Here is a 13,157-nt window from a genome sequence, read left to right on the forward strand (position 1 = left end):
TTGATTGATTGATTGATTGATTGATTGATACAGCTGGCAGGCTCAACCAATGTGACTCTACATAAAAGCACAGATGTTGTTTCAGCTGAATAAACAAAGGCCTTTAGAGCTGGTTATGTTGTAATAAATTGCATGTAGGTAAACTATTTCTAAACAGGTGACTCCTGAAGTCTGTTGGTTTTACGAGATTTTTACTTGGGGGAAGTAGTAGATTATTATCCCTGAAAACTGCATGTTCATAGCCTGTGAACTTTATAATTATGCAGTACTTTTGTGTTGGTCCATCACAAAAGTCCTAAATAGTAACAGTAGTTTGACTGGATACGCTACTCTCTCTGCTCTTTATATGATATTTTTAAGAGGCAATCCTGCAGCAGATTGCTTTGAAGTCAAATCTGTGGTTTAGCTCAGAGATGCCAAACATGTCAAAAAGTGAATGACTACAAATCTGCCAGTCTCACACGGTCCTCAGGGTTTGTCCTAAATGAAAAGCAGGAAGCATTATTTAAAGGCAGCAAATGGGTTTCATTTTTCATCCTGTGATTGTTTTGTTTATGTTCCGCGCTCTCTGTGAAATCTGTGCAGTAACCATACATCATGACGTGAACCCTGCTGTTTGTTGTTAAAAGTGGTAGTCACCCAAAGAAAATGTGTCGCGCATTGTTATATATAATTTTCTGCATCAGAAAGAAAACTGTTTTTCATCCTACAGCTTTGCTTTTTTTGTGTGTGAAGCTAAAGGGTAAATGCCAACCAATAATTGTCATATAGCTGTAATTAGTGGACGTAGTTTTAAAATGACCGTGCGCACTGTTTGAGGATACGGTGAGTTTATTTGGAGTTCTGTCACAAACAATGTATTTGCTGCTTTTCTGTAATATTTAGTAGCGTTATACTTCTTAGAAATTTATTTTCTAAACTTCTTTTTCTTACACCTCATCTGAATATTCCTGATTCATAACTGAGTCTTGTTAACGGCACACATTCAGGAACATTCTTAGACATTAATAATTCTTCACTGACACAAAATCCTCAAATCATTTTCATGTTTGAGATGCTCATTATGCAAGTTTTGAACATGAAAATTCTGCTTTAAAAAAAGGAAATATTCAAGGTTAAGCTTCAAATGTGGCACATCTGAGACGTGCATTAGGCTTTTTATTTATTTATTTATTTATTTATTTTTTATTTAAGCCCTTTGTACCTACAAATGCAGTTGAAATTTATGGATTTAAGATTACCTGTCTGCCTAGCCTGATTAAACTAAAGTCGCCATCTTAATGAATTTCTGTTCAGATCATGTGTTTTAAGAAAATAATCTTCATAAAGTTCACCCTGCCCTTCTCAGCTGCTCCTCGCCGACTTTGATTTAATCAGACTGTGTGACAGCGTGGAGCAGCATACCAATGGAGCTCAGAAATTAATTGCTCCATCGAGAGGTTTTGTTAGATGATGATGCGTCAGTGCTTATCAAGATGTGGATTTGATCTGCATGCTCAGATGAAGCTCCAGTTACATGAGTCAGTGACCTCTCAACCGTTTTCCTCCCTCCTTATTTTTCCCTCGGAGCCTTATGTTTTGTTCTTCTCCGCCCCTTTGTGTGTCTGACTTTGAACTTCACACTGTTTTTTTTGTTTTTTGTTTTTTTTCTGCCAAAGACTCTCCTTAGTTTTGTTCCGGTCTTTGTAGATGGTTAATTTTTCTCACTTTTTACTCCTCTCCCTATGCCCTTCTTGTCTTTTTCCCTGCAGGCATCAGAGTTGGGGATGTTGTCTGTCTACTACACTTACATCTTCACCTCCCTGGTAAGGAAATGCATGGACATGTTGGCAATTATAATACAAATTTCACACCTAAAGGAGCACATCAATAATCTAACGCTGCACTCATGTAATGCATTACAACAGAAAACTTTAATTGGTACTCTACTTTGAATTAATGCTTCATTAGGAAGAGCTCATATAGAGGACTGATGGCATGGATTCATTATTTCAGAGTTAAATGGTTGATTTTCTACCTCATTTTGTTGGGCAGCATATTAGAGACTTGCTGTAGCGGCCACCATGGCTCCAGTCATTGAAGAGCATTTTAGCACCAAATAAATAAATAAGTGGTGGGACTTAAGTTTTTAATCGAGTTAATAGTAGTCTGCAATAGATGATTTCAATTAATCACATTTTACTGGGAAACTATGTATCAGCAAAATAAGCAACATTTTCACTTCAAAACCATTTTTGCTGCTATTTGGTTATTCAACCATCAGATTGTTGCAATGTGCTTTTACACCCATTCAATTTTCAAGCGTTTTAGAAACCCCTGATAACTGAGGTAGCTTCTTTTTAAAAAAATTCTTTCTTAGAAATGAGGCATGTGGACGTTGACACGACCGTTGGAGAGGTCTGTGCTCGCTACATGTTTCACATTGAGATGTTGTTTTAGACTTCTGGCTCCTTTGTACACAACCTGCACATAAAAGTGGGTGAATTTCAAGACGCCAAATTGCAGCGTCACATTTCTTATGTTTATGTATGGAGCGTTTTTCTATTTTCTGTAGGTTACACTTGATTGCGCTATGAAGCAGCACAATTCTGGAATATACATAATGCCACTCCTTTAAAATAAATTATTTAAAAATATGTTTTTTGCTGCTTGTACTTCTGGTGCTGCTGCTGCTAACACTTTATTTAAGAATACAAGAGTTAACTAGACTCACTGGATAAATGAATGATTTTTAACTGTTCTCTTTCTTGTTGACTGTGATTTTTTTTTTATGAATGCTTATTGGTAAAGTAGTGGTTTTGTTTGCATGGTTGAATGAACATTTTTTTCTAAACCAAAATATTTCAGTCTTAGCAGCTCTGTTCACATTATCTATTCTAGTTGTAAACCTATTAGGACATTTTGTCAGAGTTCTTCATTTGGGCTTCTTTGAAATTGTCTTGGTTTTTCGGAAACTTTGGCGTGATCTTAGTGGGATGATCTCCTCTGGGTAATAATCTTTTGATAATCAAGCCTGTGTTTCTCACAGCTCTGCTGCCTTTTGCCCTGATATATACCAACCCATTTATAGTATGTTGTGTTTTCCATCCGTCGACTGAGCTCTGCTTCTTGGATAAAAGAATAATTGATACAGCATCAATTCACAGCAGATTCAGTTTTGAGGCACCTAACTAGTCAAATAGGTCCAATTGCTATTCAATTACATTTACCAGCCACTTTATTAAGTAAGCCTGTTTAACAGCTTATTAACACTAATGGCAGATCTGCAGATCACATGAGAGCAACTTACTACATTTAAATATCCAGATGGCTGTAAAGAGCATTTGTTACAGCTTGACGGTGATGGAGAGGAAAAAGGACTAGAGGGAGTCTGAACATAGCGTGATTGTTGATGCAGGCCAGCGGGACCTCAGTGTTTCAGAAACTGCTGATGTGCTTGTATAAGTACAGAAATATCCACCGTGCTGCAGTTTTGAGGACAGTTTTGGCAGGTGGGTACAACGTGATAGAAAAGCAACATAAACACACATGTTACAACAAATATTGTGTGACTGAAACCATCTCTCAATGCACAGCAAGTCACAGCTTGATGCAGATGAGGAATAGCATCAACAAGTGTTGATTTATCAACACTTGTTGACAGCTAATGTCAGAAAGCCGAGACTATAAATCTGCATCAGTTTTTCAGAAACACAGCTGACAAAATTTGAGTTCAGTAAGTTTGAATGTGTGTGGGAAATTGAGAAGATTGTTTGCACTAAAATCTAAGTATTGGTGGAAAAGAGTGGAGGAAGCAGATATTCTGTTTATGCCCAGACTCATTAGTTGAATTGGTTTACATCCGGTCAGGCTGTGCTGACCGGATGTAAACATTAAGCCACCCCTCTAGTGTTGGGATCTCTGTCTGAGACTTTAAATAAACAAATAACTATTACTTTTCCTTTTATTTTGACAAGACTCAATTGTCAAAAGCTGTTTTTAATAGCTTTTCCAAGTAAAACATTTGGTGAATATATTTTCAAAGCTCAATTCGTCACTGATCGCAAATTATTCAGTGTTGGTCAAGAATCTTTTTTTTTTCTAATTCAGTAAGTTTGATCATTATCTAAATCGTTCACATTTTTATTGTTGCTTAATTGTCTGTTTTATATGCGAATGAATAGCTTATGAAATTAACGATCACCCTGGCAGAAGTCTTGATGTGAAAATGTCATGAACCAGCAGACCCCATAATTCACTTTTTGAGATTTAGTTATAACCTTCAATCCGAACGAGCTTAACTTTGAGTAAAATTAAACAAAATAATTTAAGGAAAAATTTAATTTATGCCTTCTTCTTACCAGTGTGTTCCTTTTATATGACATGTCTTTAAAAAACTGCCTTACAGCGAAGTGATGTACAGTTGGCCGTTAGTCTGTGATGAAGCAGCCAAACATATCAAAGCGGCAGCCCTGCATTTTCTACAGGCTCAGATGACGACTTGAGTGCTTGTCCATAAGGAGAGAAAAGGCTTCTTTTTCTTTAATGTAGGTTTATATCAAATCCACTCCAGAAAAAGGTCCCTGTCTCTGATGTTTTAGCATTCAGAGGGCTTGAGGTCAGCAGTGTTACGTTCTGAATGCTAACACTGCAGAAGCAGAAACACTGCCGCAGAGGGGCGAACTCAGTAGTTTAAGCTAGGTGAAACGTGAAAATTTAAATCGTGACAAACGAGAAACGTTGTTTGAAAGCAGCAAAGTAATTTGTCCCTCATATGATAGTTTTATTTGTGCCTGGTCTGCTACATCTCCTTGAAAGCTGTAACATGACATGAATCTCAGACAGGTGTGTGACATTGAAAAATTTAATCAGCAAAGGAATAAGTATCGTTTTTATCATGTGTGTCATTTATTTAACTGGATGGAAGTATGAGGCAGCATGACTGGCTAGAGCAGGCATGTGGTTCAAAACAAAAAATAAACAAACAGCCTTTTGTCTTAATGGGCTCAGATATCCTGGACGCTTGTTTTGATTTATCTTTTGACATTTGACACGCTGCAACATATGGCCGGTCCTGAATACCATCCAGTTCTCCGATTAAAGTTTATACTGGAATATTTCAATAAAATTATCGAGTTACCGCAGTTTTCCTGCGAAAGTATTGTGCTATTCCTTACTTATCTTTGTTTTAAACAATATTATGTATGAATGCTTGGGTTCATAAATAATAAAAACACCTTCTGCTTTAGAACGAATCCACAAAATATAAAATTGCATTTCTCTGTCTTCCATAAATATTCATATTTTTTCTCTGCTCAGCAGGTATGAATAAAATGAATTTTATCCAAAAGCAGACTTGATGGTGTGCAAACGTTTTTAATGGTATGAATTTCTGTAGTTTTTGTGAACTGCTTAACTTCAAAAGTCAGTGCACTGTTACATTTATAATATGTTCTCACAGGTGTCAGTGGAGAGTCCTGCCAGTCTAAGCTGTCCTTTTTCTGATAGATTGTTGGTCAAACAACATTTACAAAGATTAGCTTAGGTTGCACAGTAGGAGGCACTAAAACAAGAAGCTGTCCAAAAGACACTAAAAATCTTACTGCACAATTTAGCTCCCAACACAGTATTTACACAGTGGTGATGGGGGTTTTGTTTAATTTTTTTCTGTTTCTCCCAGCAAGAGCTGCACTGCTCTTAACACTGCTTAAAGTTTGAGATCACACATGAAAACTGCCAGTTTTACTAAATGTTCAAATTGTGCATTAGAGTTTAGTTAAAAAAAAAGACAGGCAAAGCAAAAGATGAATGATCTGAAGATAAAACTGAAAGATTTTAATTATGCATTTGAAGCAATTCATTCACACTCACTGATTTTCACAAAGTCCTTCTGCATGCCTTCTTGGATGTTTCTATTTTATATGACAAAGGAATGATTAGCATTGAGATGGAGAGACATTTGGAAAGTATTTGTAATTGCGATGTGAAGCTGACCACTGATCTGAGGATAACATCTGCATTGGGTTAAGATGTGCGACGGTTATCTGAGGACCATAACGACGGTGGCTCAGAGAAGATCTGACTCTACAGTAAACTTAGCATATAGCTGCTCCTTTTTGTAAATTAATGAGGTTCAAAACACTTTGCTCTAATAGCGCTGCTGAGAGGATTCATATCAAGCTGATTTATGCCTCATTAAGCGTATGCTAGCTTCCTCCTCAACCCTTGAAATGCCGTCTTCTGTTCTCGCTCCCTGTTCTCCTTCAGCCGGCTTATTTTTTCTCACTTTACATGTTTTCACATTGTAAATAATCTTGCTTTTCTTCTGCTGAAGGACAGCCCACGGATCTTTGTGCTTTCAAAATAATGACCCATCAACCACCCATTCAGTGACACCATTTTCCTAAACTAAAAAAACAATCCAGCTATTGCTCTGTGAAGCACAATAACTTTAGTTGACATTATTTAATGATCAGCTGGGTGCCCTTGGCAGCCAGGGATGGCATGCAGAAGCTGTGAGATTAAAAACTGCTCAGCTTTTGTCTCTTTAGTTGTTGTAATTAGTGACTCATCCTAGTTATTGTGTTTTAAATGGCTCTGGCTCTTGCATAAGTACACAGAAGAGGACAATGGCAACTTTCAGGATGCGCTTTCCCTCAGTTTTTCAGCGCTAATTGTACTTCTCCGGACATAACACATTGCATTCTTTGTTTGCTTTACCGTCCGCTTATGAAAGTGCATCACCATTTTATCAGGCTATCCTTTTCATAAAAGCTGTTATGTCTTCAAGCAGCTTAAAGCCCTTTGAACAGGCAGCGTCCAACGTGATGTTCTCAGAGCATGACGTGCAACAAAAACGCAACTGAGTAGTTAGCTTTGTTTGATGGTGTTCTGCAGTTTCTTTCATGTTTTTTACCCTTTTGGCTTTTTGTTCTGTTTAAATTAAGCCCATACACTTTACCTGAAAGGTAAATCTCGCTTTGTTCTAGGAATCTCTGTACACCCAGGTTTTATGCGGTGTTCATGACAAAAACCTGCTTTTTGGGGTGCAGACTTACTCTGTATTTTGATCTTCTTCTGGTAGTTCTCTGCAGCTTAAATATACTTTTTGAAGAAAATAAACAAATAAAAAAAAGAGTCATTATGCACTTTAGATTACCTGAAAAACTGTTTCACACAAATTCATGATTTTGCATGACACTAGATTGTAAAAACTGTGTGCAAGGTAAAATTTTGAAAAACAAAAACAATTTAAATTCAATTCTTGAATGAAAGTCACTTTGTATCTTATCTATTAGCAGTACATAAAATATGTCAGAGTTAAATAGAATAGTACATAATATGTCTCATTTGATCTTTAATCTTAGAAGATAATAAACACAACTCCATCTGCATGATTGATTGTGTGAGTTTGGCATCTTCAGCTACAAGGTTGTGTGGTAAGATTGTGTTTATAAATGTCCATCTAGTATTGTCTTTCAACTTAAAAAAACCCCCCCATACTTTTATTTATTATTTCAGGGGGGGGAACCCTATGGAATATTTTTTTTATCATTCTTTCTATTTTTAAATCATTCCGGTGTGTCATGTTTTTCTACGCTTTCGTTTGTTCAAAAGAAAGCTATTATTATTCCTCTGTTATAAACCCAAGACCGGCTTGTAAAGCTCAGTGTTATGAACCTTTTATACCTGCTGGAAAAATGGAAAAAATGTTTCATCTGTGTTGGAAAGAGACACTGTTAATTTCCATAAATACAAACAACTCTGGATGCAATATAACCTTTTTTTTTTTAATCCACTCATCTCAGGCCAACACAAGATATACTAAAATAAACTTGCAGATCTCCATGTGTTATCAACGTAAGAACTTGATCTGTTTTAATTAAGTGTGTGTGCGCAGGCGGTTTCACCTTCAGATGGCACCTAATTAAATTTTTGTAGAAGTGAAAGTTCAGTCCTGAACTCCAGATTGGAGTCGCTGGCCATTTAAAACCGTGTCGTAGATCTGAACAGTTACCGCATATCACTGCGTAATCTGATCAAAAGAACATTTAATCAATCCAAATTGCTTTCAAGAGTTTTTGGGTGCAGTTGTAATCCCAGGAGGGTAAAAGTGAGTTAGAGGTCCCACCGTGTTTTGATAAATTATGATACAGTAGTCATTGGTTTCAGAGCGGGCTATTTTAGGGAGAGTGAACTGCTGGTTATTTAAGCTTCAAAGGTGCTCTAAATTTATGCTCCTAATATTTTTTGGGTATTTGCATGGAAAGATGCTATCCTTAGTAGTAAGAGTCTGAACATTATTTTCAAATCAGCCTTTCGCTTGCCTTCTAATGTAGACATAAAATCCCCTTGTTGGAAAAAAGACGGTTATTTATGCATTTCATGCTGTGTAATTGTTACAGTATTTCATGGATGCAGGTAAAAAAAAAAAGGGGGAATAACTTGAGTGATTTATACACTGCTTTCACGCCACAGTAACAGAAACCTGCCTTCAATTAAATGTAAAAGTAGGAAATGTAAAAGTAAATGTAACCACTTATCTGTTTTATATGGTGTTAAATCTTAAGATGTTCGGGGCTCATGCCGCATTGTTGTTTCATGGTAATGAATTTCTATGTATACAAAAAAAAAACAACTTGAAGCTAGAGGAGAACTGGATGCCAAAACATGAAAAAACACCACTGAGTCAACAGAGAACAGGCTGAGAATTATGAAAAGGAAACTCCTGGGCTTTATTAAACCAGTATCTTAGCTGGAAATGAACTGAGTGAGGAGAGAGGTGAGCTTTCCTCACGTAGCTACAAGAAGCACTGAAGCCAAATAATTTAGACAAAATAGCAGGAAGTAGGTTGTGCTGACTTGATAAGTTACAATTCAAATTTTTGTTGATGAATAAAAAAGTCAATTCGGAAGGTTTGCCATAAATTAAATCACGTTATTTTCCAGATATTAACATAAAGAATTAACTTGTATTTCTGAAAATGTCTTAAAACAGAACTGACTACATACAATGTGGTGGACTGTAGGATTTGTACGCTTCTTTCACCAGTCATTAGTAGGATTAGTTACTTGAACATAGTAATCTGAAAAATTACATTTATTGGTAAATACATGCATTTCTAAAGAGGATCAGGTAAGATTTAAGGATTTGTAGCAGAATAAGTCATAACATGATGCATAGCAACTGACTATTAACTCTGTGGAGCTACAGAAACTTTTGATTATAGATGTTCATAGTTGACTAGCAGATCGTTCAGGCCTGTACACATGAATCATTCTTAATTTTCCATCCTGTTTGCATCCTGCTCTCCCTTCCCCATCCAGATATCTGAATTCTGTTCACTCTACTTTGTCCAGCCATTCACTACTCCTGTCTTCCTGTGCTGACACTTCATCTGTATCTGCTCCTGACAACTCTGACTAACGATCTGCCACACTGCTCCTCTGCCTAATCTGTTTCCCCTGAATCATCATCTCAAGACGCTCATCAGTGTCTTCAAGTGGTCGCCCATCTCCAGTCTTGATTTTTCTCTTGCCCACTAACAGATTTAACTTCCAGCTGTAGAAAATGCTTTATTTTTCTTCAGCTGATTTTTTTGTTGTTGTTTGTCTGACTAGTGTGGTGTGAAGAGCTGGATAAGGAAGTAAGGTTAGGCAAGGGTAATTTGTTTCGCCCGTCATCACTGAGCAGAATGTTGACCTTCTTTTCATCGTGCTCCCATGTTTGAAGCTACATCATGTGCAGTTGTATCGCCCTGTTTCCATTATCCATACATTCTTCCATTTTCTATACCCACTTGTCTGTGCAGAGTCACAGGGAAGATGGCTCCCTATGTGCAGCAGTCGTAGAGCAAAAGGTCTCCAGTCCATTACATGGCAACACAAGCCATGTTTCCATCCAATTGGCACTAGAATTTTGAACCAACTTTAAACAATTTTGCAAAAAAAGAAAATGTGAATTAGTCATGTTTCCATCTACTGGTTTGGAACGAATCAGCCAGGCTACATACTTCCTCAGAGGTTAATGCTGCTCATTGGTGTAATAAATAAGCTGCAGAGTTTGCAAACTACAGAAAAATCTCAGAAAAATCGAGTCCCTGCTCTCTGAGCTGGAAGTTCACGATGTCAGAACTTCGGCACTTGTAGCTCGTGTGTTTCCAAATCCCCTTTTGCGCATTACGCCCTTTTTGGGAAAATCCAGAAACCACCTCAAGCAAGCTTAAAAACTTTTTTTATTTAGAATTTTGCCATTTCCTTCAAACATTTCCAATCTGATACCTCAAAATGCACATGAAGAAAACACAGATGGAAACACGGCTTCAGAGACGCTCAGGACAGACAACCATGCACGCACTCACTCATACCTCAGGGCAATTTAGAGATCCCAATTAACTGTGTTTGAACTGTGAGAGGAAGCCGCAGTACCTGGAGAGAACCCACGCGTGAGAGGGTAGAATATGCACAGCCCATACAAAAAGACCCTGGGCCAGCATTCGGACTTATGACCTTCGTGCCGCAAGCAACAGTGCTAACAACCCTGCCGCTGTGCAGCGCCTTCTTCCATGAAATTTAGCTTTATAGCTTGCACATTTAATAGTAAATAAAAAGCAAGTGAGGATTTAGACGAGGTCCCTGTGGAGAGGATTGGTGAGAGTTAAGCATCTTTTTCTCATCCTTATTAAAAGAGCAAATTATCATCAGACAAAGCTCCCCGGGGTGAAGATCGTTCTTTTTTGCTGCTCATCGTTTTTTAAAAGCTGTTAAATTCAACTTGTTACATGTTGTAATGGTCTCTGAGATTTGCTTTGAACTCCTTACCAAATTAGCTGCGCTCTGAGATTTCAGGGGCTTTGGGCTTAGATAATGAAAAGTAATTCTTAACCTGCAAATTACTTTTTCTTGATGATGCTGATAAACTTTAGACAAACAGGTGATTGGAGTGAAGAATTCCTTCCCCCGTTTTTTAGACTTTGGCTCGTCAGAACCAAAAACATAAATGTATTTTACTAGGACTTTAAGTGAAGGACCGACACAATGTAGCACATAACTACAAATGGGAAGAGAAGAATGGATTATTTTCACATTTGTCCTAATCATATAAATTTGAGTGTTTATTGTGCATTTATTAGCCACCCTGAGTCAATGTCTTTGCTGAAATTTCAAGTCCTTTGAGGTCTGCCACTGCGAGGTTTGCACATATAGAAACAGATTTTTTTATCCGTTCTTGTTTACAAAATTTCACAAATTTAGCTACATCTTATAGCGACTGTAATCTTTAAATTTTGCTCTGGTTTTATTCATGTCACCTTGTTGGAGGGTGAACCTTTGGCTCAGACTTTTTTTTCACTTTCTGACCATGTCTCACTGTGACGATGGTGTTTTTTTGGGTGTTAGTTTTTCCCCACAAAGCATCTTGCATGTAGCTCAAACCTTTCAGATTCATATTAACAAAGTGGCTTCTTGTATTTGTGCTCATCTTGGTTACATTTGACAAGCTGCACAGGGGACTATAGCTATGGGTTTGGCCTCCATTATGTTTCAACAACTTTTTCATTAAGGCCAGATTTTTGGAGAGCACCATCAGTAATTATACTTTAAGCAGATGTACCCATCTCGTAGTATGTTTTCAGGTGTGCTGTTCTCTTCCCGTTTTAGGATGATGAATTGAGCACTGCTCTGCGATGTGATGAAAGCTTGGGTTATTATTTTATAATCTAACCCCGCTGTAATCTTTTCCACAACGTTTCCTCTGATGTGTCTGGTGTAATCCTTGGGCTCGATGATGCCGTTTGTTCTCTAATGTTCTGTAATAAATATATGAGGCCTTCACAGAACAGATCCATTTGTGAGCAGGCGGAACGTGCAAAGTTCGTCCAAAAAGACCGTACACCGAATTCTGAAGGCATTTTCTTGCACCTGATTTTATGTCAGATTCTTTTTTTTTTTTTTATTAAAAATTTTTCCACTTCACAATCACCCACTACAAAAATGTGATAAAATCCATAAAATGTTGTGAAAGAAAGAATATGAAAATGCTCTAGCAATATAAATACTTTGGCAAGCTCTGTGGGATGTATCAAAAAAAAAATTCTGTTGTAAATCACGCAGGATCTTTATATCTGATCCTCAAGGACCACTTAATGTTAGGTTAATGTTTTCAGATATAAATCCACAACTTTAAGAGTTTTGGTGGGCAAAAAGAGACTGAGAAATTCAACTGGGTTTCTACAGCTTTGTGCTGTGAGAGTAAAACTTTGTCTCTGGGAGAAAAAGTTGTTCACATGATTACACCCTCCACCATCACCAGACCCACCCTCCTCCCCCCTCACACACACACACACACACAGGCAGATTCTCCACTCCACAGCCTCCGTCTAAGTGATTTGTATCCTGCGATCCAAACCTCTCCGTTGGATTGAATAAATCACATCAAGTTGCGAGTGACTCATCCTATGTTGACGGGATGCCTAATGTCATTTGAAGGTTAGATGAGCACGAGATTGGGCCTGGCAGCGCCCCGTGTGGCCCACTTTCACTTTGTGATGTCATTTTGAGCCTTGATGCGAGGCTCGCAGGCTCACTTTCTCTCACGCACAATCAAGTCCACGCAAAACAATCAAAAACACGCTTTGACACGTGGCGTCGGCTGACATATTATCCCCCTCTGCAAAGAGGGGGCCGTCCATTCCACCCCCTTCCTGCACTCTCCACCCCGCGCCTGTTTGTTTTGTTCTCCATGTTCCATTTCCTCTCCACACACCCATGATCCCTCCTGTCACTGCGTCGTCGTCATGCATCCTTGCCTGAACGTCTGCCGACATTTCCTGGCTGTCACACACACACACACACACACACCCACACACACACACACACACACACGCAAACACAAATGATAAAACTTAAATAAATAAGTTATTAGCCCCCTCCACCCACCCCTTTACCCGGAAACCCTTTCCTCACTCATCCATACCAGTGTGTAACGCCTTGGCCTGCCTGTATGTGCTCCTCATGGAAATAAGCTGTATTGTTTTGGTGTTGTTTTGAAAATGCTTTTAATTAAATCCAGTTTAATTTAGTTTTATTTATATAGCACCAGACTACAACTAAACCTGCCTCAAGACACTTTGCTATACAAGAACGTCCAATTCCCACCCAACTGTTTCTGTTTGATTTTG

The 13,157-nt window shown here is 38.0% G+C and overlaps 1 protein-coding gene across 6 annotated transcripts in view; it reads left to right on the forward strand.

Moving 5' to 3' along the window:
• grik4 (glutamate receptor, ionotropic, kainate 4) overlaps positions 1-13,157 on the forward strand; it is a 358,938-nt gene that overhangs the window by 254,918 nt on the left and 90,863 nt on the right. For all 6 annotated transcript variants that reach the window (XM_015036702.1, XM_015036703.1, XM_015036704.1 and 3 more), the window contains one exon: positions 1,752-1,805. In XM_015036702.1, coding sequence (XP_014892188.1) covers positions 1,752-1,805 — 54 coding nt within the window. The remainder of the gene's footprint in view (positions 1-1,751; positions 1,806-13,157) is intronic.

Source organism: Poecilia latipinna, unplaced genomic scaffold (genome assembly GCF_001443285.1).
Source record: "Poecilia latipinna isolate Pla-1442-1.1 unplaced genomic scaffold, P_latipinna-1.0 Scaffold376, whole genome shotgun sequence".
Classification (NCBI taxonomy): domain Eukaryota; kingdom Metazoa; phylum Chordata; class Actinopteri; order Cyprinodontiformes; family Poeciliidae; genus Poecilia; species Poecilia latipinna.